We start from the raw sequence: 26,415 nt of genomic DNA, 5'->3' as shown, positions 1-26,415 counted from the left end.
CCCTTGAGGTGGGAAGACCGGAGGAATAGCCGGGACGTGGGGAGCTCAGTTTGGGGGAAGTCACAGTTGAGATTCGCATGAGACTTCCCCGGGGGAGCTGTTGAAGAGGGGACGGCGTGTACGATATCGGAGCCAGGAGAGAGGTCGCAGGGCCAGCCAGACTTGGATGATATTGCAAATCATGGGACCAGTGGAAGCTTCCAGGGCATAATTGACCCTGTGCAGTCAATTAACTGGATTTTATCAACTGGAAATGGGACTAACGTATGAAATTGCCTGAGTCCTACAAGCTTCACCTACGGACAGAATTGTCCTAAATCATCTCTCAAAGGAAGCCCTGAGCCCCCTGGAAGAGAGACCTGTACTGCGGTTGAAAAGCAACAGCTTTGGGGTCGGACAGGCTTTACCCGAGTGCCAGCGAGTGGCTTTATCTCCCCGAGCCTCAGTGTCCTCATCCCGAAAGTGGGGCTACTACGTGAACGCACGTCAGAGCGGTGATGGCGGGGATACTATAGACTTTTAGACATTTACCCTGGCGTCTGGAACACAGTAATGGGTCGATGAATGATGGACCTCTTACATATTAGCACATTCAGCAATTCTAAGAAATAATTTTCATATGTTTCTGCGTCTCAAAACTGATGTCATCCTCAGCATGAATACAGAGGGCTTTCCTGCCATTTATTTCCTCTCACTCCCTCTAGGCCCTAAATAAGTCCTGCATTATTGTCCTTAGAATTCTGTAAACCAGTTACTGGGTCATGTTTCTTCAGTCCCTTAGTCACAAAAAGACAGAATGGACGGGCAACCAGCGTGGCCTGGCCACTCAGGCCGCGGGTCAGATCGTGGAGCAGAGTTTTGGAGGGAAGTCCTGGGAGTTCCCCTCCCACGCAGGCCTCCAGGGAGCCAGGAGAGCTGCATCTGGTATGCGGGGGGTTGTCTGGCGTGGGAACCAGGCGACCAGAGCAGATTAAATCCTGGGACCTCTTCCAGCAATGGTTTTACCGTCAGCACCTAACTACTCACACGCTCTGGGCGTCTGGCATGGAGACGACCTAGACACAAGCGTTTGGGGAAAGGGCCATGGAAAGCCCTAGGTCAACGTAGCCTTTTGGTATGACAGGTGCAGGGCGGCGGGGATCGGAAGAGGCCCCGCTCCTTGGTCCTGCGTGGAGCCCCAGCAGCCTAAGCCTGAGGGTCATTCTCAAAACGGATGTGGACCTGGCCACTCAGGTAGGCCGCGCAGATGGCCGCGTGTGCTGACGCCCCGTTCCTCGTGGGCCTGCCCCTGCTTCTGCAGGACGGACAGGGTGTGAGACGGGGACACCAGGGACGTGTGGCAGAGATGTGCGACGGCACACTGTGAATTAACTCCGGCGGCGGCGTCTACGAGACATGAATATGGGCCGCCCTCCTGGCCATTCCCAAAATATAGGTGATGCAGGCAAAGCTCACATGCGCCGTGGACGTTCGCTGAGGATTATGGTGGAGGGACCGGGGTTGGGGGGACACATCACAAAGCATCTGGGGAGCAAGCTGGGGGCCACATTCCAGTCAAAGTCCAGCTGGACGCCAGAAGCGAGGGGAGGCTGAGAGGCGCCCTACACATCGAGGTGCGGGGTACACAGGACCCGCCGGGGGAGCGGAGACCCCGCACACCAATCCCAGCCACGTCCACTCTGCCCCCACCAGTCCCGCCAGGGAGCATCTTCCCTGCAGAGACGGGGGGCGGACCTGGATTTGCTCTCAGCCGCTACGTCTCGGGGTAGATAAGGCCCGCACCCCGGAGAAGCCCCGGAGCCGTCCTATCATCGTCTTCATCATCATCAACTATGCACGGAGCTCTGTCTAAATGCCGGGCTTCTGGAGACGTCCACGCGTGCCCTCGGCCAGCGAGCGATGGCTGTTGGTCGCCAAGCTGTCCTGGGAATGCGCCCAACCGACCACACAAATTTAAAACCAGGACACGGAGATTCCAGGTTCCACCTGCTGGTCGCTGACACCTGGCGGGCCCTCCATCAAAAATAACAGGATTGCTAAAGAAATAATATTTTGGAATAGAGGGAGGTTTTTTTTTTTTTAAGTTAAAAAAAAACCTGAAATATTCCTTCAGCTCCCCCTTCCCTTCCTGCAAGGAAAAGCACATTCCTTGGACAATGTTCAGCGGACGGCAAGAGATGCGTCGCAGCTCTGACACGTGGTCCCCAGGTCCTCGGCGAGGCAGGGAGGGCGAGCAGGGCGGAGGCCCAACCCCACTGAGGCCGCCAGTGCCGGGAAAGCGGATTGCTTCTATTCATGACGTGCAAGTCCTTTCTGTGAAAGGAGCTCTCCCCATTTTAATGACTGTACTAACTTCCTGTTATTACAAAAGCCACACAACAGCCCAAAAAAAGGCAATAAAAGTTCACACCTTCCGTCCACAATCCCACTGCCCCCAAGATAATCACTACGTCAGCTTTCTACTTTGCACGGTCTTCCTAAGTTTTCGGTACAGTGTTCATCAACATGGTCTCATATGCATATCTTGATGTCTTTTTTTTTTTTAAGCCAGTAGCATCTCATGAGCTGATTTTTTGTGTGTGTGTGAGCTGCTGTTTTAACCAATAAATATTCTCCTACGCTACTGCGCTATCGAGCAGTCTACGGTGTAAACGCTCATCTTTACTTTAGCAGTGAGTCTCAGCCGGAGCAGTAGCATCCACCCCAGGGGACACGTACAAAGGGGAAGAGGCATTCTTAGATGACCCAATAGATGGCTGTTAGCTTGTGGTATATCGGGAACTGAGGCTACAGCCAGACTATGGGCATGAGGGGGCAAGGCCCCTCCGCAGGGTCAACGTAATCTCAGCCACCAGGCATCAGACCGGTTCCGGAGGGGGGCATATTTTGATTTCCAATCTGGGGACTATCTTAAATCATAGCAGCGAATGTCCTGATACAAGATTGTTGGTGTTCATCTCTTGGCTAGACACACTTTCCCAGAAGGGGCACTATATGCCCCAAAATCATACACAAAAGGTTTCTGATGCATTTTCCCTGAGCAACCCCGCTTCCCAAGAGCTTCCTCTGCACCTGCCGGTGGAGGAACGCATGCACGTGCCCTCGGCGGGCCCGCGTGGAAAGGATGGGAGGGACCCGAGAGTCTGCAGGTAAACCCCAGCCCTCCCGGTCTACAAAACCTTAAGCAGGTCGTTGAGTTCTCGGGGCCTCCAGCCTTCCTCCAGCACCTTCCCTGCCCACCTTCCTCGGCTAGGTCAAATGAGATAATACAGGGAAACCTGCCCAGCATAAGGGATCATTTCTTTTTTTAAAAAAAGATTTTACTTATTTATTTATCTGAAAGAGAGCGCACACCAGCCAGGAGGGAGGGGGAAAGGAAGAGGGAGACACAGCCGCCCCGCTGAGCCGGGAGCCTGACGTGGGGCCCCATCCCAGGACCCCGGGGTCATGGCCTGAGCTGAAGGCAGACCTTGGCCCACGGAGCCCCCCGGGTGCCCCATGAGGGACAATTCGTAGGGGCAGTCGTGTCGGAAGTCTTCCCTTCCCTACTTGGCTGGGAAAGAAGGGAGCCCTGGGCCAGGAAACGTGAGCACACCCCACGTCGGGTCCACGGTCACAGGCTTTGCCACCTCCGGCCGGAGCCCCACTCACGTGGGGGTCCCTGCCGAGCAGAAAGAGTGCCTGCCTCCGGTTTTGTTTTATTTTTGCAGAAACGGGCGCCTCCTCGGGGTGTGTGCCAGCGTGGACAACTGTCGACTGTTTGTGGGGGGCATCCCGAAGACCAAGAAGAGAGAAGAGATCTTAGCAGAGATGAAGAAGGTCACCGAAGGCGTCGTCGACGTCATCGTCTACCCGAGCGCCGCAGATAAGACCCGAAACCGGGGCTTCGCCTTCGTGGAGTATGAGAGTCATCGCACGGCTGCCATGGCCCGAAGGAAGCTGCTGCCAGGTAGGCACCCCGTCCCCAGGGAGCCCCACCTGCCGCCTGCGCCGGGCACCGGGCGGGGACACGGGCGCTGGCTGCCGCGTGGTCTCCCAAGGGGCTTCCGTGGGCTTCCAAGCCCTCCTGTCACCTAGGTCACGGTACACTCAGGCCCCCGTAGCTTTCACCCATGAGGTTTTGAAAACCATGTGTGGAGTGTAGCACATGTGTCCTGGGGTGATCCCGAGCCACGAGCCTGACCCTGTCGCGAAGCGTCACAGTGGAGGATGGCCTCAAAAGTGAGCATGTGCCTGGGTGGTCCGTGTGGCTGCTAGCAGGCCTGCTAGAACTGGAGCCCGGTGTCCCTCACCGTGGAGGATGAGCCTGACGGTGACACTGCCCCGGTGACTCCGCCGTGGCTAACAGTTAGGCCTGTGGCCCTCCAACGGCAGGCACCTGCTGGGTGCTACCACCACCGGGTGGGCCCTATCTGGGCAATGACTGTCAACCCTTGTGTGTAAAGGCCCCCACCCCAGGGCCCTGCCTCGGTCAGGCTGGCCTCGGGAAATTGTTGAAAATCCTCTGCTCGTTCTCAAACAGTCACTAAAACTCACCAAAGTAAGGTATTAAGTCGAATCAATATTAAAACAAGGGGATTTCGAGAATGATGGAATGGGAGACAGTGGAATCAACTCCTCTCCCGAGCACCATGGAAGAGCCGCCAGAATTAGAGACAAAACCAACACCACCTATAGTGTCCCCGTACATGTTCTTGTTTTTCTTTGAGGTTTTATGCATTTATTCATGAGAGAGGCAGAGGCACAGGCAGAGGGAGCAGCAGGCCCAATGCGCGACTCGATCCCGGGACCCGGGGGTCACGCCCTGAGCCAAGGCAGATGCTCAACAGCAGCCATCCAGGTGCCCCCCCCCCGCCCCATACACATTCTTAAAAACGAACCAGACTGAGCAAGTCACAGGGATGGAAGGCACAGCGTAGGGAACACGGTGGGATCGCAATAGTGCCCTATGGTCACAGGCGGTAGTGACTCTCGTGGGGAGCACAGCGTAACGCATACAGTTGTCCAGTCGCCACGTCGTGCGCCTGACACGAAGGTAACGTGTGCGTTGACTCTACTTTAAACCATAAAAAAAAATTTTATTTTAACTCATTCAGAGGCTAGAAGTTTTCAAAATTGGAAGATGGGAATGACTTTTTTTTTTAAGAGATTTATCTATTGATGGGGGGGAGGGGCAGAGGGGAAGGAAGAGGGAGAGAGTGTGGAGCAGACTCAGCCCTGAGCAGGGAGCCAGACCCGGGTCTTGAGCTCCCGCCCCTGAGATCATGACCTGAGCAGAAACCAACAGTCAGGGGTCACCTGACCGAGCCACCCAGGTGCCTCGGGAGAGATCTTATTAATATTTTAATGAAGGCAGCTAAAGTGAGAGGGCAGGAGACTGCCCCCCCCCCAGATTGCTGGATCCATTACCGAGATGGGTATTTTTAAGGACGATGCTTCCGCGGGCAGACCCTGAGCCGCACGGGTGCAGAGCACCCCTGATGCTTCTCAGCAGGCGTCCTGAGCCCCTCGGCGAGCCCCCCTTTGGTGCCCTCTTTTCTGCCATGAAGAAGTCCCCTGTGTCCATCCTGATGTCAGACTATGGTTGGAGTCTAAAAACATGTTTTGCTGAACGTAGACTCTTTTCAAAAATTCCAGGTTATTCTCCGAGCCCTGCTCTCTTTTGGAGGTACCCCACTGTTCACCTGCTCCGTCCCGACCGTCACCACCAGATTACTCATGTTCCCCCAAATCTCACGTCATCCTTTCCAGGGCAAGCAGTAGGAACCCGATCACTGTGTGCCGAGGGGCTGAATGGTGCTGCTCGCCCACTGCTCGCTGCGGAGGAGACTGGACTCTGCGGCCATTCCTCAAGGCTCCAGTCCCTCCCAGCCGTACCTGCCACCCACCACTTCCCAGCAAGCCCCTTCTTTGCAGCGGGACAGACCCCCCTGTGGTTTAGGCCACGCTGATTCTCATCTCGTTTGCTCCGAAAGCTGCGTCCCCGCTGGAGCGACCTGTGCCCTGCCCCCTGCACCGCCCCGGCCTTCAGGGCCCAGCCCGGGCCCGTGGCAGCCCACGCCAGCTGCCTCTCTCCGTCACCTGCGCCATCAGACATGTGCAAGCTTCTCGGAGGCCAGGAAGGGTCTCAGTGAGAGAGGCTCAGGAAGGGGAGAAAAAGAGTTTCCAGGGGCCAGACCCGAGTTCCCAGAGCACCTGCCCTCCGCCAAGGAAAGTGCACGTGGCCCGGCAGAGCCTGTGTCTCGGGGTGCGGCGGGCCTGGGCGGGCAGCGGCCCTCGCCTCCCCGGGCAGCCCTCCACGGAGCACGTGGCCGGGCCCCCAGCAGCCGCACCACAGACAGGCCCGAGCCAACTACTCCTTCTTGGCACCTGGGGCCAGGCCTCCACGTGCTTGGACGCGCCACCAGCTGCCTCACCGTAGGCCCCCCCAGGGCAGAGGCTTAGGGCCCCATCCCCGGAAAGCCTCGCGTGAGAGAAGGCGGTCTTCAGCACGCAAAACAGGCGAGGGCCACAAGCTCTCCCTTCCTAACTGACCCAGAGTTGGAGGCAGAGAGAAAATCGCGGCCTCTCGTGACCCTCCGCCCAGCCACCTCCCTCCCCATGGACGGCGGCTGCTCCCTCCCCAGGTGTGCATGGACACGGGCCGGCGCCCAGCTCCGAGGACGCTCTGGGGAGGCTCTCATGTGGCCCCAGCATCAGCCCATGCGGGGTCACCTGGAGGGCGTGGGAAAGTGGCACCGCGGGGGGGCCCCCAGAGTCCCTGAGTCCGTACACCTGCCGAGGCACCTGCTCCTTTGCATCTATAGCCAGTTCCTGGGCTGCTCCGCTACCCCAGACCCCAGTTTGAGAACCTGCGGCGTAAGTCAGCCGCCGCCCCTCAGGGGCCCCAGATCCGAATAACCCGAGGAGGTTTCTAACCAACGACACAGACCTAACCGACCCCCGATCAGCTGAGTCTGCTGCTCTGGGGCGCAGAGCTGGGCCCCGGTGTTTTAAGCTTCCCTGGTGATTTTGCTGTGCGGCCAATTCTGTGATCCACGGCATCGCCACCGGCTGAGGCTGGAGGCCGGCCCTGCCCCGTGGGAGAGGTCAGCAGGAACACCTGCCCGCCACGCAGTGTGGAAACATTTCCTCAGCACCTACGACGGGCTTAGGTCTCTTCCCAAGGAAATTCTTTTAAAAAACAGAACAAAAACAACAAATGTCTCTATTGCACCCAAAGAGTGCTCCGAAGAAACCACACACGCAGGAAAAGAGACCCCCCCCAAAACCCCAAAACACTCAAGGGGAGACTGCCTCAGTGGAACGTGATCATGTCCCTCACGTGTATCATCTTTCATTTCCACAGCAGCACCAGCTCGCAACTTTTATGATTCCAATTTTATAGATGAGGAGATTGAGGTTTAGGGGGGTCACTTCCCAGCCAGGCCTGTGATCTGACATGTGGACGTGTCTGGTTTCAAAGCCCATGTTCCCAAATCCACCTACCACCCTGACTGCCACGAGGATGCTTGGGGAGACCACTGCCCACCCTACCTCCTCCAATGCTGTCCCCTTCAGCCTTCCGCAGGCCTTCAGGCGGCCGGCGGCTTCCTGTGGTCCCAGGCCAGGAGGGCAAAGGCCAATGGATGGCATGTGTTCTCCATTTGGGCTGAATTAGCTGAAGTGCTTTTAAGAAGCCTCGGGAGGCCTGGACCACTCGTATCAAAATTGGGAAGGAGAGTCCTGGGGTCAGTGATGAGCTGGCCAATATTTCCTAGACAACTCCCAGGGGTAATCCAAGCCCCATGTAACACGGGCAGGTCCCCATGGTATTGATGCTACCATGGTGGTGGCCAATTTCAAGCTACCAAGATGACACCAACTGGCTCACATAATTCTGAAAATTTAACAGTCTGGTGTTGCGAGTGGAAAGGAATTGGGTGCAGCATACCAGTGAGGGGGGCTCAGGTTGGGTGCTTTTTTTTTTAATTTTATTTATTTATTTATTTGTTTATTTATTTATTTATTTATTTATTTATGAGAGATAGAAAGCAAGAGAGCATGAGCAGTGGAGGGGCAGAGGCAGAGGGAGAAGCAGACTCCCCACTGAGCAGGGAGCCCGACATGGGGCTCAATCCCAGGATCCTGGGATCATGCCCTGAGCCAAAAGCAGATGCTTGGCCGACCAGATGCCCCCTCAGGTTGGGTATTTCTTTAGGCTCTTCCAAAACAACTAATAAAAAGCACACAAGATTCCCAATCAAATGTAGGAATTGAGTTGATTCCCCCCCCCCCCCGCCACTATCCCTTCAGCTCAGCTCCGCACCAGGTAGAGGTACAGGACTGTGTAAGCAGAGAAGAAAACGGAGCCACGGAGAAGTGAGGTGGGTCTGGGCAAGTCACTCGTGCCTCTGAAGCTCATTTCCTCTTCCATGAAATCGAGAAAGTCCGTCTCCTCCCCATGGAGTGACTATGAGCAGAAACTGAGGTAGCGAATGGAAAACACGTTATGCCCTCAATAAATTGCCACTATAGAAATACACAAATACATGTCGTCATGGTCATGGGTGACAACTACCCCCTCCCCAAAGAGCTCAGTTTCTCATCACAGACCTTTCCATTGCTCTTTGTCTTCCTAATCGGGATACAAATTTTTTTTTCTGCAGATTCCCAAGTTGAGAAGAGAAGTAGGAAGGGACGTGGCTAATCGGAGGGGTCAGCTGATCAGGGGACATAGCTGACCAGGTGTAAGGGACGGAGAACAAACGAGGGGTGCCTGAGGCCTGCTCACTCTTGCCCGCATACCAGTTGTCAGACAGTTCGGTGGTGGCACCTGGTGACGCAGATCCCAGCAGCAGCAGATCTACCTCCCAATGATCTTTATGAGGCTTCATGAGGTCACTCTCTGTCCGAGCCTTCAATCCATATGTTCCTTTCTCCTCTTCTGCTGTTTCCCTTGTAATGACTACCTCCCCCTGTGACAGCTGCTCGAAGACCCAAACCTGCCCATTGCTGCCTCATTTCTGATCCATTTCCAACAACATCCTCGTTCCCTTTGTGCTCAGTCATTACAACAAGCCGTCTGTCATGAGAACGCCCTTCTAGCCAGCTCTTCCATTTATCTGGAAGGCTTCTTAAGATCAATAATCGCCTCCTGTAACAGCCGTCTTCTTGCTCGATCAAGACCTCAAAGCATCGGTTGAATTTAAGAGGCCATCTCAGCGAACTGAGATGATGTTGTCCTGATTTCTGCGTAACTAATCATACTTGTGATCCCTTTGGACAGGAAGGATTCAGTTATGGGGACATCCTATCGCCGTAGACTGGGCGGAACCGGAAGTAGAGGTTGATGAGGACACGATGTCGTCGGTGAAAATCTTGTACGTGAGAAATCTGATGCTGTCTACCTCGGAAGAGATGATTGAAAAAGAATTCAACAATATTAAACCAGGTAGGACATGCCAGGTAGATTCCGTTTTCCAGCTGTGCTTTAAAAACCCTTACGCCTGAGATGACTTACCATGGCTACAAACAGAATAGCTTTCATTCTGCGTTCTTAGAATTGCACGCGGACTACAACAACCATATTCCGAAATATGTTTTTTTATAATTTTTTTTATATTTTTATATATATTTTTTATAATTTTTTTATAAATAAAGCAAAGAAGGGACACATGGTCCTACAACATTTATCGGCAGTATGACTCTACCATTACCCATGTGGTTACTTCACTAATGCAGATTTTCTTCACTAAACTATAAATTTCATCAGGGGTTTTTGGTTTCGATCATCTCCTCAGCCCCTGTCTCTGTACCTGGCTCATGGTAGGTGCTCAATAAATATTTACTGTGTTGATGAATGCACGCCCAGAGCTATAATCTCAGGTAGGGCTTCTCAGCCTCAGGGATCTTAATATTTTCGGTCAGATAATTCTTGGTTGTGGCAGGGGGGTCTCTCCTGAGCAATATAGGAATTTTAACAGCATCCCACACCCCTACCGACTGGATGCCAGTAGCAACCCCCAAGACATAATACCCCAAAATATCCCCAGACATTTGCCCTGGAGGGCAAAATTGCCCTCCATTGAGAACCACTGATCAAATGGAATATGATTACAATATCAGGTACATACATAGGAAGGTGGGAATTAATCCTAGGAAACTCATTTGGGTAAAGTGGAAGGGAAAGGAACAGAGGGAGGTGGGGGGATAATTATTATTGCTCATCTTGTCAATATTTTGCAGTATCAGTTTTATACCATGAGATTCAGGCCTCACTGCTCTTTTCTCCTATAGGAACTACAACAGTGAGACAGGTAAAATATATCAGGGAAGAATGTCCAAACAAACATTTCCCGAAGCCAGTTATGCAGAACATTAATTCTGTGGATGGTTAGTAGAAGCTACTGATAGAAGGGGTCCTTGATCAAGTAAATCTATAAACACCAGATTCAGGAAAATTAAACAGATTTTTTTTATTGCAGGACTTCTCAGAGTCCTTAACCTTCTAATATGCTTTGAAAGTCTCCAAAAGGAGATGTAGGATGGCTTCCCAAATTTCTGGACCAGGGATCTCATTTTTTGGCCAGCCATCTTGTGGAATTAGCAGGTTTTGGAACACACTCTGGCCTAAATTTATCACTGTGGTAACATCTTTCCATAAACCAGGGTTTTTCTGACTCCAGGGAGTATCCCTCTACCTTGCTGATAAGCACGAGCCATGGTGCCATCATGTCAACTCGGCCTGAGAATAGTCCCCTCCATTGGTCACGTGGCCAGCTCCGGGTGCTGGGTCAGGTGTAACAGAATAAGCTGATGATTTGTTGCACCCGTGACTAGTAAGGATGCCACTTCCCCGTTTTTGGAGATGCACCAGCTTTGTCCTTCTCCAGGCTTTAGGAACCCCGCCTTCCTGACATTGTAGTGCAATGTGTGACCCCACAGCACCAGCTGTGAGCCCATCACTAACACAGAGGCTGCAAGTGACTGTGCCAGGCTTCCCTTCGGCACTTTCTCAGCAGGTGTCACCTCCTCAGCACCACAACCCTGGGATGCAGGTCACTGTATCACTTCCGTGATTGTAAAGGTGAGAACACCAGGACCTGGAGCAGATAAGTTGCTAGCTCAGGGTCATACAACTAACCAGTGGTAAATCACAGATTCAAATCCAGGTCTGGGCAAAACCACATGCTTAACAGTAATAATTATCCCCTTCCACCTCCAGCTCCCATCCTTATTCCACTCACTCACTCACTCACTCACTCACTCATTCAGCTGTCATTACTTCAGTAGCTCCCATGTGCTAGGCACTGTGGGAGGAGCAAACAGGTGTGATGTGTGTGTGGAAGGAGTTTAAGATGCTCCAGAAGAGGGACAGCTGGTGACTCAGCTGCTTAAGTGTCTGACTCTTGATTTCAACTCAGGACATGATCTCAGGGGCATGAGATGGAGCCCAGAATCCAGCTTCTTGCTTGGTGGGGAGCCTGCTTGAGATTCTCTCTCTCCCTCTCCCTCCACCCCTCCCCACCAAAAAAAGATGCTCCAGAAGAATCACAGCCATGACAGCCTACCCTTGGGGTGCAGACAAGACTCACGTTTAGGAGAAGTGACATGTGAGCTGAGATCTGAATGTCGATGCATCTGTGGGCAGAGGAATAACATGTGTGCATGTAGATGTTGCTCCACCACATTCCGCTTTGTGTTGACTTCCCACCTTATTTTTGATACTTCCTTTTTTTCAACCTTTTTGATAAACTATATTGAGAATGACATGCCCACATGCAAATAATAAAGTGGGGCTGGATTTATACAATTGGTAAAGTTAACTGAAAATGGATCAGGGACTAATAAAAAGAAAGCTAATATTTTTAAAAATCACTAGAGGAATATATAGGTAAAGCTTCATGACTTCGGATTTGGCAATAAACTCTTGGATGGTATTAAAAGTACAGGCGACGAATTAAAAATAGAGTAATTGAACTACATCCAAATTAAAAACTGCATCAGAGGACATTTGCGACACTGAAACAGCAACCCACAGAACAAGAGAAAATGTCTGCAAACAATACATCAACCAAAGATTAAGTAAAAACGGAAATGTGTATTTGTTCAACGATCGATATTGTCCACTTGCCACACACATGGTCAACACGCACATTAAGAGATGTTCAGCATCACTCGCTATTCACCAGGGAAATACAACCCCAAACCATTTCCACTTGCCAAGATATCAATAGTAGTAGTAGTAGTAGTAGTAGTAGTAGTAATCAAAGAAGACGACAGAGATGTTGGGGGAAGCTGTGGAGCAATTAGAACCATGTGCCATATAAACAGAAACACAAAATAATGTAGTCGCTGTGGGAAACTGTACACTGGGTCCCAAAAAACATATAATCACCATGTAATCCAACAATTCCACTTCAGGGCGTACACGCAAAATAAGGAAAAGCAGGGACCTGCACAGATACTTGCCTACCAGGCTCACAGCACACGGCATGGATGCACCTCGGAGACACGAGCGTGATGACACAAGACAGTCAGCAGGACGTAACAGGTGCCAGGTATCCGAGGTTCCTTAGGTAGGCTCAGTCATCGAGACAGAGCAGAGCGGTGGCTACCCAGGGCGGGGGAAAGGACTCAGAAATGCTTACTAGTTACAGGCCTTCAGTCTGAGTTCATGAAGAGGTTCTAGAAATGCACGGTGGTGCCAGATACACGATATAGTTCTTCCTTTTATCTAAGTAAGACCTTAACCTTCTTGTTTTGTTTTTGCTCTTTTGTTTTTTTTTTTAAGATTTTATTTATTTATTCATAGACACAGAGAGAGAGAGGCAGAGGCACAGGCAGAGGGAGAAGCAGGCTCCATGCAGGGAGCCCGATGTGGGACTCGATCCCGGGTCTCCAGGATCACACCCCAGGCTGCAGGCAGCGCCAAACCGCTGCGCCACCGGGGCTGCCCTGTTTTTGCTCTTTTGAAAGGGCTGGAATGGGAAACACCTAAAAGGCTGCTTCCTTTCCTGGTCACCGGTTATCAGCTTGTCGCATTAAAGAGAGACATGAGCTCGTGTCCTCCTGGTTATAATGAAAATAATAAATGCTGGCTTGCTCTCTCCGTCTCTCCTCTCTCCTTCTGGTGGCACAACTTGGAGGTCTACAGTGATGTGTGGCTGCCTCTTGGCACTCCACAAAAGAGGGTGGAGGACCAGCAGACATTTGCTGTATTAGGAAGAAAAAATCAGGGCTAACGAGTTTATTTTCCAGTGGAAAGGGTGTGTTTATACTTCTCTAGGAAAATTTACAGAGAGAAACAGGAAAATAACTCTTTAAAAATCCTACTGGAAGTTTAGATCCCTCAGAGGAGCCCGAATATTCCCAGCAAATCTTTCACCCTATAGTTTTAACACTGATTAACCTGAAAATATCCTACTGCCACTCAGAGAAATAAATGATAATCAGAATAGAAATGGGCTGAAAAATGTAGGTTCTTCCCCAGTATAGCTTCAGGCTATCTGCTGAAATTGCAATTACAATCGTGCTACAAAATCTAATCTCCCTAAAACAGTTTCCTGTCCATCTGAATCCCCGGGAAGGCTTAAAACAGCCTGTGGGCCGCACCCCAGGAGTTGGTGATTCAGTGCGTCGAGTGTGGGTCCCAGCACTGGCATTTCTCTGAAGTTCCTGGGGAAGCTGCTGCCGGCCTGAGGACCCCACTTGGAGAACCATGGCCCCCAGATGAGCTTCCTTGCGGCTTGCAGATGTGTTTCTCTTCGGGTCATGGATGCACTGCTAACAAGTTGATCATGAATAGAGCAGTATTTTCCCAATTCCCTGTATTATGACTTCGGAGTCCTTTGCATCAGCACGATGATCACCACTGACATCGCCTCCGCCCTCTGCCAAACAATGATCAATCAGTGAACAAACTCCTGGAAATTAAAGCAGCCACATAGGACAATAACCCACGTGGTGAATCCTATTGTACAGAAGACCAAACTCTCATTTTCTAACTTGTTTTATGAGGCTACATCTTCGTTCCTTAAGATTTCCAAAACCAGGTGCAGCTGAACAATGTTGCTTAAAAATGCAAGCCGGTGTATTTATCTGCGAGCGGCATTAAAGGACATTTAGACCCATCACCATCTGAAATGCCGCCTAATGAATGTGAGTGAGAGAAGCTGGAGTGTGAATTGACTGGTGGTGTTTGCTCGCTCCGTGTATATTTATAGAGCAGCCTAGATCTATGCACAACCTACTAGGCGGCCCTGGATGAAGACAATACCATGATGCCCCTGAAACAGGTCCTATTCATCTAGTCAAGTGGAGCCCAGAAGAAGGACGGGGCTGAAGAACAAATGGAGCCAAGACTGGAACAACAGAGACCCTCAATGGCACCCCTTTCACCTCTAAATCACCCGAACAAGCCGTGGGGCTATGTCACCGTAGGTGATCCACCTACACTGAAGGCACACGGAGACCATGCTGGAAGTTCAGTTAATTACTCGTTAACTCAATGAATTGGTTCCGTTAATGTCCATGCATCACAGTCTCAAACACCTCAGCCTCACCAGACGATTTTGCTCTGGACAACCGTTGCCATGAGAAGCCAAGGGTGGGAAGCTGAGAGAAGAGAGAGAAGTATGACAATGTCTTCAAACGATCCTCACATTTCAGCCCTGCCGTTATTCCAAAAGAAGACAACTTACAGCGCGTGGAACCACGTGGTAGAGTGAAAAGTCTAATTGCTTTTGTGACCTTGAATCTAAGAGGATCGATAACTGAATCTCGATAGGGAGAGGACAGAGAAGAACCCTCATCTTCCCTTCCGGTCCTCCCTGGGAAAGGGTCCCATCATAGGTTAGGTCGGGCAACTAGGATGGAAGAAACCCAGTCTCTCCAGGACACCCTAGTGAGTGTCACCGAAAGAGGACAGCTGGCAACGCTAACCTGTTAGCAAACTGCAAACAAGTTACACAGGTGTCCGTTTTACCTTCACTCCAGGAAAAGCTTCTCTTTCATGTTGAGTCATCAGCAATATTCTCTAGCAACATTTTAGTAATAAAACATAAAATACAAAGTTCAACTATTTTGCTAAACCTTTTTTTATTATTTTTCTATATTACCATCAACATACGCAGTTCCTCGATATAAAATTAGGTTCGGTTGATTTGTTATTTTTTAATTACACAATTGATATCAATGAGCATTGCAAATATTTGCAAAATACCAAAGAATGAAAATTAAAATATGAAATCTCCCTTTATTCTCTCCGAATTTTCTCCCCACTCCTAAAGTAACCTCTATTAACAGTTTGGTTGGTATCTTTCCATTTCTCTTTCTCTGTCTATATTCATATTTATGCATGCACAGATGTGGGTGGGATTTTGAAAACCTAAATGTGTAGGGATGCCTGGGTGGCTCAGCGGTTAAGCATCTACCTTCAGCCCAGGGCATGATCCTAGAGTCCCAGGATCAGGTCCCACATCGAGCTCCCCACAGGGAGCCTACTTCTCTCTCTTCCTGTGTCTCTGCCTCTCCCTCCCCTCTCTCTCTCTCTCTCTCTCTCTCTGTGTGTGTGTGTGTGTCTCTCATGAATAAATAAATAAAAATCTTAAAAAAAAACCTAAATGTGACAGTATTATCCTCATGATTTCACAGCTTTTTAAATTTGATAATAGGGTCTTAAATCTTTCCATGTAAGTCTATGTAGGTCTACTTGTTCTCTTTAAAGACATTTTATTGGGTATAAATGTACTAGGTCTCATCAATCTCATGGGAATGGACTTTCGCAGTGGTGGAGTTTTCAACAGTGGTAGAGTTAATGTCCTCATGCATGGTCCTTTTGCAAATAGGAGGGCTTCTGTAGGAGACATTCCACAAGGTAGACTTAGTGGATATCTACATTGTTTCCAACGTTTAGATATTACGAACACCTTGATAAGGAACTATCTTGGTTTTCCCACGTTCTTTCAGAAATTACTTTCTTCTTTTAAATCAAAAGAATCTCAGATAAGCAGTTTAAAGGTTTGCATTCTAGTTCCTAGCTGTGTCAACTCATGAATCTTACTTCCCTTGTCAGAACCCATATTCCTAATCTTTAAGTTAAAAATAAATACATTAAGGTCAAATGAATTTTTTAAGAACTTAAATCATTGCTAAAGTGTCTCCTAATCCTAAAGTTTTATTATATAAATCAAGAGACACAATATTTTTCTGGGGGGAAAAAGCCATTAAATTTTTTCTAAAAGCCTTAAAAATTTTAAAGCCAATCACCTAAGTATAGATTTATAGGATGGCCAATAGTTAAGTTCAAATCAATTCAACAAATATTTTACTGAATTATCAGTTACTATCTTTTATATTTTATGCTAGACCAAATAAGATACTGCCTCTATCCTTGAAGATCCTATAATCTAGGAAGTGGAAAACACAAATCCATAATTAACAATAAGGCAGACTACAGGGGATATAAAAAATTACAAACAAAAGCTTCTGTTGAATGTGTAGAATTGTAAACCTGGACACACCAAATATTCTCGATGAGATTTTGACCTAAATAATGAGTCTCCAAAAAGAAAAAAAAAAATCAAATACTCCTGGAAGCAAAATGCTAATGTGTATCATTCCCTGGGTTTTCTCCGGTTTGCTAATGGGGCCAACTTTCTGTTTCCAGGTGCTGTGGAAAGGGTAAAGAAGATCCGAGACTATGCTTTTGTGCACTTCAGTAATCGAGAAGATGCTGTTGAGGCTATGAAAGCTTTAAATGGGAAGGTAATGTAGGACAACACCCCCCCACACACACACACACACACACACTCACCCAAATGTGGTGCAGAAATTTTATTCAAAAGAACGATCCTGTAAGTGTGTCACTCAGGCTTTCTCCGCCTCTGACAAGGCTGCCCAGGTCCATTGAAGATGAACAGAAGTATCGAAAACACAGTGGAGATGTGGCACCTGTGTTTCGCTCTAGCTCTAATTTTGGGGTGATTTGAACAAGTCACAAGCCCTAAATTTCTTTACAAAGTGGGGGGCTGGAGGACATTATTTCAAGGATGTTCTTCTCAGGTCCAGCTTTCTCTCATTACTTTATGAGATTATCACCTCGTTAATGCAGTATTTCGGAGGCTGATGACCAGAAAACAGGTCAATTCTGTTGTCATTCTGTCCTTAGAGTTTGCTCTCCCTACTTTGGAAGGCTCTGGATCTTTTCCTCTTGCCAAGAGTGGGGTCTGGGAACTTCTAAAATCCTTTCTCCTGATGTGTACATAGAAACTAGTATCATATTTACTTATCAATGCAACCAACATGAAATCCCTTCTATAGACCACTTGTCTTATGAAATAATGTCTGGGATACAAAAAAAAAAAAAACAAAGATACTTGTCAACAGGCTAGAAGTCTGCAGAAAAATAAGATGAGAACACAAACATCTTTCATAGTTGAGTCAACTAAGTTTCATTAAAAATATATCCATACAGAAATAGTGGTGAGAAAGTCCAAAGGAAGGAGGAGCAAGCCATAAGGAATCAGAAAATCTTCATGGAGATCTGAAGATAGTATCCACGAGAAGCCATAAACACTGGGCAAAATTCCCAAAGGAAAAATCACAGAAACGGAGGGAGTCTCAGAGGCATGGAATTTGGAAAGAGCAAGAAGTGACTGAGGAAGAGTGAAAGCACAACAATTAGATGTTAGACCATCATGCACGTAGGACCATGTCGCCTGTTGGGTTTTGTAGTTAGTCCTAACAGCATACAGGTGGTGAGGGGACCAAGTGCCGAAGGGTGACTGTGGGGAAGGGAATCGAGACAGTGGAGAAGCCAAGGCTCACAACACTACCGGAATCAAGGCGACAAGGGACAGAAGCAACAGGAAACCTAGTGGGGAGAGGACTGTGTAGAGCATCTCTCCTTGTGAGAAGTGGGGATCTTTGGCCGAAGGACGCCCTGGGCTAAGGGAGCACCTCCCAGAGTAAGTCCTTCAGTCACGGTGTGGGGGCTGGGCTTAGGGGCCAATCTGAGGCCTGTAGACATGTTTGAGCCCTGGAGGGAAAAAAAAAAACACTGACTCCAGGACACAAAAAGAAAACTGTAAAGCAAAAATGAATGCAAATTTAAGTACGTGTCCGTGAAACAAAACATCAGTTCATCTTTATTGATGATTACGTTTAGTATTATAAAACTTTTATGACCTTGCAAACAATTTGTAGGTTAATTTCTGGATTTGAAAACAATCATACAGGGTGCCTGGGTGGCTCAGTAGATTAAGCATCTGCCTTCAGCTCAGGTCATGATCTCAGAGTCTTGGGATCAATCCCTGTGTCAGACTCCCTGCTCAATGGGGAGTCTGCTTCTCCCTCTGCCTCTCCCCTGACTCGTGTGCACTCTCTCTCTCAATAAATAAATAAAATCTTAAAAAAGAAAACATTCTTGAGGATGCATGATGATTGCTGAGAAGTAAGAGTTAGTCATAAATTAAATGCTAAATAAAAAAATAAATAAATAAATGCTAAAATAATTATCATAAATTAAATTGCTAACTAGTCACCTTGAAATAATCACAATGGAGAAAATACAAATTGCCCCCAATTTTTATAGCTAGTTTTATAGTGATGTATATACATTGTGAGGTTAAATATATATTTTAAAATATATACCAAATTATAATTATATTTAACTACAATGCGGTATGGGAAAATCAAAAGTAAGTTTGCCTAGGAACGAAGCAAGCTTTAAGTCTATATACATATGCATATAAATAGTTAACTTATGAGACAAGGTGAGACTCTGAAGCTTTTTGTGCAATAGAGTAATGATCACACTTAGAATTTAAGGAAATGAATTTAGAATTTAAGTAAATGAATGTCCTAAGAGATGCAATTTTATGGAGTTGGAAAGCAGTGATATTGGAACTATTTGAAAAACTATTACAGTCACCCAAATGGGAGGAAATAGGGTTTGAACAAGGAAATAGGAGAGGACTCTGGAGGAGTCTGAAAATGCCAGGAATTGATTGGATGTTGGAATGAGCAAGAGTCATCAGTTTTCAATATGGGAGACCAGGATGATAGGGGCAGGGAAGCCAGGATAGGAAACCTATTTAGAGAGAAAAGTGATGAACTGAGCTTTGCATTTGATTGTTTATCTATTCCAGAAATACTTGTGGATGTCTGTGATGTGCAAGGAATTTTGCTGGGCTTGGGAATATCCTGATTAATAAGATATTGTCCTAGCTCTTGAAATATCTAGACTGAATAACAAAAATCAAAACTGAGCTTTTAACACTATTACAGGGACACCTGGGTGGTTCAGTGGTTGAGCATCTTCCCTCAGCTCAGGTCGTGACCCCAGGGTCTTGGGATCAAGTCCCGTGTCAGGCTTCCCTCAAGGATCCTGCTTCTCCCTCTGCCTGTGTCTCTGCCTCTCTCTCTGTATCTCTCATGAATAAATAAGTAAAATCTTTTTAAAAATAAAATAAAACACTATTACAGAGGCAGATGAAGGCAAGACTAAATCTATTATATGGAATCTGACTTTGCAGTAAAGAATCACTCCATTAAAAATGTCTCTTGATACGGGAGTGCCTAGAAGCAGAGACCTGTTTGGGTCTCCGACCTTCTTTAAGACAGGACTGAAGGAAAAAAAATATTCTATCTAAGAGCACTCCATTCCTTTGGATACTTAGGTTTGTTTCTTCTGATTACATCAAGGCAAGTGTGACATGGTTGAATATCATCAGGATTCTCTTTCTCAGTGTACTCCATCCAACATCTTTGATATGGCTCCTGCTCCCAAAAAGAAAGGCAGATATGTAAACCTAGGAATATGATGCTCCAAGGCTAATCAAAATGGTCAGGACAACCAGCAGACTTCAATGATCACAGAACCACCAAAGCACTCACAAAATGGCGAGCTGTTGTGAAAGGAAATTCTTGAGGGGATGCTTCATGTTTTTTTCTTTATATTATTTTTTCCTTTATAAAAACAGAGGCTTATGATAGTGTTATTCATAAGATGCTACAAATGCTTCCTCACAATACTGTGTCCCATCGATAAGAATTACCTCAATCCATCAAGCACTTGTTGAGAGCCCGCTTGTCTCCAGTGTATGCAAGCAATACGGAAAAGTGGGTTGCGCGTGTAGCTCTACATACAGCCATTATCTTCAGTATCTGGATCTATTTGCAAAATGTCAAAAACTTGCATCAGAAAAAAACGTCTCTGATAATTCTTTAGGACAAGTTTTAAGACGTGCATGACCTGAGAAATTGCAGTACTGCCCCTACCATCCCTGACAGTTCCCAGCTGTTCAGATCGAAATGTCGGTTCACGGGTACCTGTGGGGAACAACACCGTAGCCTCCTTGATTCCACTTCTTAAATAGGGCCCCACTTTTAAGCCTTTCTTCTCTTCCAATAAAAACTTACCTATAAATATGGCTGCTTTAAGAAGTAAACCCTTTAGCGGGCTGGTGGCCAGAGAGACCTGATGCAGCTAGCCATGCCATGGTGTTCACAATCGGTAAGATTTTCGTAGTGTTCCCTTCTGCCTTCATTGTGCTATACTATGTAGTAGACATTATATTCCACCAATTATTAACCTAAAATTTCTTAGAATTTTATAATATGTAACTTAAAACATATATCGCATACAAATATCACATAATGTCCTGTCACAGTGACTATCACATAATTTATAACCTTGTACATCAGTGGAAAGTGGCCAATTTGTTACTCTCAAACCTGTTGCATATTATATGCAATTTCCCAACAAAACCACTCAGGAAAACTCAATTGGCACACAAATGTGAACCTATGAGGAGACAGGATACATATAAGTGACACAGTCAGTGAACAGAACAACAAATTGACTGACTCAAGAGACCAGCCACATTTGGTTGTCTTCATATCTTCTCATGTTGTTTCTTCTTTGTTCTCTATGACAGATGCTGGATGGTTCCCCCATTGAAGTGACCCTAGCCAAGCCAGTGGACAAAGACAGTTATGTTAGGTACACCCGAGGCACAGGCGGAAGAGGCAGCATGCTGCAAGGAGAGTACACCTACTCTTTGGGCCATGTTTATGATCCCACCACGACCTACCTTGGAGCTCCTGTCTTCTATGCTCCTCAGGCCTATACAGCAATTCCCAGCCTTCATTTCCCAGCCACCAAAGGACACCTTGGCAACAGGGCCATCATCCGAGCTCCTTCTGTGAGAGGTAACGCTCATCAGCTCTTGCCCTAGAATAACTCTACAATTTCAAATGATTTGTACTGCAATAGCCTTAGACAAATTAGATAGGCCCACCGGGAGAAAAGGACTGGGAAATTGTTTTAGAATAATCAAGTGTTATTTTATCAATAGTTGCTCTTCCGTAAAAAATCTTTTTTCACATTACAACTGGTTATTGAAAAAACTTGGTCAGAACCTAGCAGAACTGAGTCTAATGCGTACATTTGATCTTACACGGACCTGCAAAATTTGTGCAGACTAAGTAGTTAGCTTCTCCCTTGCATTGGAGCACCATACTGCAGTCATATGTGACTCATTAGAAAACTTCCAAGTGAGAGCAGGGTGGTCCAATGGAAACCAATTATCTCAAATCAAAAAACATGTCAAGGCATGTGTGTATTTGATGGTAACTCAGTGGCATTATATTCCTACATAAATCACAGATTATCGGAAACATATTCTAACAGATATTTGAGATACTCTCACCTGACCTCCCCTAGGAAATGCATGCTATGCCTTCTAAAAAGCCACACTATTGAGAAATCAACCTATTTCTCCAGGCTATGGGGAACTAGATAGTAACGTCCAAATGGAAAAAAGACCAACTACCTAGCAACACATCTTTCCTATGTAATCCTACAAAAATTCCTAATGTTCAAGAAGTTCCTCAGCTCAGTTCAATATAGACAAGGAGAGCATTTCTTTATTTCTAGTAAACTAGTTTGTCTCTGACTAATGGGATACTTCAGAATAGTTCTGCTAGGACAGAGTTAATGCCAAAAGAATCCCAGTTCTATCTTCAAGTTTGACACCATTCTGGGCAATTTGACAACAAACTGTGTATTTAACTCTATCCTTGAGTTTTACTTGGAAGCAAAGGGGCATGTCCAGATTACTGGGAAAACAATTATCTTACTGGGTTTTACTGTTTTTCAGGAAAACCGAATAGACCAATCTAGGATCTCTAGTCGTCAGGAGCCTTATAAGTTCCATAATCATAATAAAATCATTCCACCCAAAATTATAATGCAAAAGAAATCATCAGGTTTTCCTCTAGGATAACCTATGTTTGTCATGGCAAATTATATCATTAACTTATTCTGCATTTATATTCTGAAATCATATTATTAAATAATTCGTACGTTAAATATAAATTGTCAACCAGTTGTAATGTAGGAAAAAAACAAACTCCACTCCAAGGGAAAAAATACTTTATAACCAGAAAGGAATCAATGAATGATATTCATGGGTAATCAATTTAATTTTTTTATCACTTTACACCACTAATAGGAAATCAAAGTAGCAACATGGTAAAACAAAAAAATCAAAAGGAATCTATTAATGAAACTCAATGGAAATTTAAGCCTCACATTGTCTGAACGTGAAACAGAAAATAGCAAACCTATAAACACATTTTCTAAATGTTCAAATGTTTCCCAACTGATCACTGGGGATGGAATTATTGAGGAAGCCAGAACTCATTTCTGATTTACTGATCAATAATAAAAATGCAAGACTTATTTTAATACATGTGGCCATACCATCCTGGGATGTTTAAATACCTTCCCAACGTTCATGAGTCAGTAGAGAAATGTCAACAAAAGGTCAACCAAAGACAGAAATTGCAAAATTTTGTTCTGTGCCAAAGTTTTAAAGTTGCTCATGTACTTATTGATAGCTTTGAGGGGATGGCTTTCTTGCACAGACAGTTAAAAAAAAAATGCAAGACACCTATGGTGAGCCCTACATTATGTTGAGTTTCATTTCATTAAAACCCTAGAGTTTTCTATGCATCTTCAGGGCAATTATCAATGTGACTTGGGCTAACTTTTCCATTACAGTAAGATTCAGGGTGATTTTCTGGTGGTTTGATTCAGTTTAATGCCTTCTTACGTTCCTAGAAATTTACATGAATGTACCTGTAGGGGCCGCGGGAGTGAGAGGACTGGCCGGCCGTGGCTATTTGGCCTATACAGGCCTGGGTCGTGGATACCAGGTCAAGGGAGACAAGAGAGAAGACAAACTCTATGACCTTTTACCTGGGATGGAGCTCACCCCAATGAATCCTGTCACTTTAAAACCCCAAGGAATTAAGCTTGCTCCCCAGGTAGGTAATACTATTCTAGAGGTAGTTTCCTTAAGTTAAGCCAAAGACCAACATCATCCACCTTTCATCAAATGATTTGATTTGATCCAAACTTGGGCTATTGCCTTTGGTTTTGTTAAATAAAGTGGCCAATCAACATAACATACACTGAGAGAATGCTGGCTGTTAAGTGCCACTGTTCCATCATCCTCTTTCTTAAAAATGAAGTTTGACACCCTAAATAATCTGAACAACTGGAATGTGAAGATCCTGAGAGCAATTAGGAATTATCAACCAATACCTTAAATGAAAACAAAATGATGCAAAGACCCTAATTCAAAATAAATGCATACTGTGTATCATTTGGTTAATGAAGGATCTTCATGACAGGGAACATATAGACCCTTAGGATATCTTTTATTTGTGTTTAAAAAGAGAGGACACTTTACTATCCATGGTGATATTATTGCTTGTATTAACTGTGAAATGCCATCACTTATATCAAATCAGGTCTCCTACGGAGATTACAATTTAGGCAGGGGCATGATGGTGAAGTTTTAATGCTTTCATTCCCCAGCTCCAAGTTTCCATGTTTCTGCATGAAGCTGTGGTTTTTATTATTGGAAAATTAGGAGTTATAAAAGCTATTCCAGGGTGGAAAGTGAATAACAGGGTTAAAAATAAAATAAAACAGGATCTCTGTTAACGCTTAGCCTCTTCTCTATGGGTGTGCGGTACATGTCAGGCTCTCTGTAGAGATGCTGGCTGAAGAAATCTTACCCAGTCATTCTGAGGTACGGTTTAAGGACTCTCAAGGAAATGTCCCTATTCCAGGCGCAAAAGCACAAGCCCCAAATGTATGGAGGTAGCCTTATGATCGCAATCAAGTAGGAAACATGGCTTTCTAAAAGCTCATTGTGAGTATTATTTTTTAGGGTCAATGGCTCTCTTATGCATACAAATGAGTTCATCTAAGGTTTCTGCTCACCCTACCCAGGCAATCAAAAGTAAAGAAGCCTAGCAGAGTGGTAAACAGCAATCACTTGTTTGTTCAAAAGCCATTTCTTGGGCATCCATCAGGCACCAAGTATTGTGTTGGGTGCTGGGCATGGAAAAGGGAATATAATGGAATCTTTGCCAGGAAAAATCATATGGCGATCCAGGGAGAAGATAGAGACACATAAAAAGATCATCATTATAAACTCTAATAAGTGTCCTGGTGGCGCTTTGCTCAGAAAACACAAAAGCTTGTCATCTAGTCTATCTTGAGTTAAAATGCAAAATAAAGAACCTTGTTAAGGACCTAGAATACTTAGAAATCTTTTAAGAAAATAAAAAATAATTATTATTATATATTCCATATAATAGTTCAAAGAGCTGCCATAGTGTGAGGAATCATCTCTGCTTCTTCTATTAAACCCAGGTTAGAAATTGGTCATGGTTTATAGTGATAGGTAAGTAACCACCTCTCTCAACTGATGAAAAAGTTCTTCAATTAATTTGTCTCTGAATCTCTATAAGCACAGCTTAGAATTTAAAGGCTGTGCCAACAACCCCAACCAATGCATATGGAACCTTAACAATGCCATGGGGGAGTCATGAATGTCCAACTAGAGCAGCAAGACAAGGGTGCCCAGCAGAGTCAGGAGTTAAGAGTCTGTCTTCCTTGAGTCCTGCCCAACAGGCAGGTAGACTGTCTGCCAACTAAAGCAGTCTACTAGAGCCCAGGGACCTTAGGGAATGCTTTGTAGATGGCAAGAGATGCTACAAAATCAAGAGGATTAGCTGATAAAAGTCAGTAGAGGAGATAGGAGCAATCTACAAATTTAATAAGCTGGAAAATGCTCTGCCATTGCAGATTAGTGTCGTAACAGATGAGATAAGAAGCTCCATCAACTCAGCCCAGGAGTCACTGTCCTGCCCCAAAGTCTTCTTCCTTTCAGACTTATGCTCTGTTTTGCACAGTTTCCTGAATCTTCTGACTCATAGGAGTATCAGGGCTGGTGGGCCACCAAAAATGGCTTCAGGATGAAAAAAAAAAATGTGTGCCTTTAGATAAGATTCAGTTTGGAGTAGTAATAAAGGCAGAAAAAAAAAAAACACGCAGGAAGATTCTAAAATTCAGATCATTGTAAAATTAGCCAGAAGTGGTATTTTGCCAAACAAAGACATTGCAGTTGTCAACATCCATCTATTAATGCTCATCAGTAAGTAGTAACCATTAAACTTTTTAACTCGATCTTTTTTATGAAAATGTGAAGTTAAAATCCTATGGCAAATGACATGAAGTAAGAATATGTTCTTAGGTTATTTTCTCTAAACCATTATAAAACAGAAGGGTAGAGGGTAGTAATGAGGAAATCCAGCCACACGGTGCTGAAAATGTCCATTTTTTTAATGGGACAAATATATCAAACAAATCATAAATTTAAACTATTGGTTAAAAAAAAGTTGCAGCTAATGGACTAAACTAAAACATATTAGAATAAATGGTGTGAAAATGATTTTTACGAATTAATCTACATCACATTTTAAATGGAGTTCAAGTTGAGTTCATCTTAAATTTTATGAGTCATTAAAACGTGGCATTTTATATTTTTCTTACATTAGCTTAAATACTGAAGATTAGAGTTTAAGACCCTGAAAGCTGGAGAAATAATGCAAATGTGACATTTGAAAGGGAAATCACTTCTTTTTACTCTTGTAGATATTAGAAGAAATTTGTCAGAAAAACAACTGGGGACAGCCAGTGTATCAGCTGCACTCGGCCATTGGACAAGATCAGAGACAACTATTCTTATACAAGATAACCATTCCTGCCCTGGCCAACCAGAATCCTACAATGTGGGTAACATCTCCAAATTTCTAATCCTTCAAGCTTTTTAGAATAAGAGTTTCTTAGAAGTTAAGTGTATCTTATCACTATCCAAATAAGAGAGACATTTCCATGTACTACTTGCTCGTTTTTCATTAAACGCCAATGTTGAGATGTGTAGTTGGGGTGTCCATGCCAGCTGAGAAACTGGTATCTCTGGGGCCCCGGATTTCACACAATGAAGAGTGTGTAGTATTATCAACAAATAAAAAAACTGCCAACATAAAATGGAACAGGGATGA

The 26,415-nt window shown here is 45.7% G+C and overlaps 1 protein-coding gene across 5 annotated transcripts in view; it reads left to right on the top strand.

Moving 5' to 3' along the window:
* Positions 1-26,415, top strand: part of A1CF (APOBEC1 complementation factor) — an 80,847-nt gene that overhangs the window by 45,031 nt on the left and 9,401 nt on the right. For 3 of the 5 annotated variants that reach the window (XM_055322985.1, XM_055322989.1, XM_055322984.1), the window contains 6 exons: positions 3,711-3,949; positions 9,269-9,433; positions 16,652-16,749; positions 20,925-21,198; positions 23,114-23,319; positions 26,006-26,142. In XM_055322985.1, coding sequence (XP_055178960.1) covers positions 3,711-3,949; positions 9,269-9,433; positions 16,652-16,749; positions 20,925-21,198; positions 23,114-23,319; positions 26,006-26,142 — 1,119 coding nt within the window. The remainder of the gene's footprint in view (positions 1-3,710; positions 3,950-9,268; positions 9,434-16,651; positions 16,750-20,924; positions 21,199-23,113; positions 23,320-26,005; positions 26,143-26,415) is intronic. The other 2 variants (XM_055322988.1, XM_055322986.1) reach the window with 1 other exon arrangement.

Source organism: Nyctereutes procyonoides, unplaced genomic scaffold, assembly GCF_905146905.1.
Source record: "Nyctereutes procyonoides isolate TBG_1078 unplaced genomic scaffold, NYPRO_anot_genome, whole genome shotgun sequence".
NCBI lineage: Eukaryota > Metazoa > Chordata > Mammalia > Carnivora > Canidae > Nyctereutes > Nyctereutes procyonoides.
The sequence above is the reverse complement of the archived record's forward strand: the minus strand, read 5'-3'. Positions and strand labels throughout refer to the sequence as shown.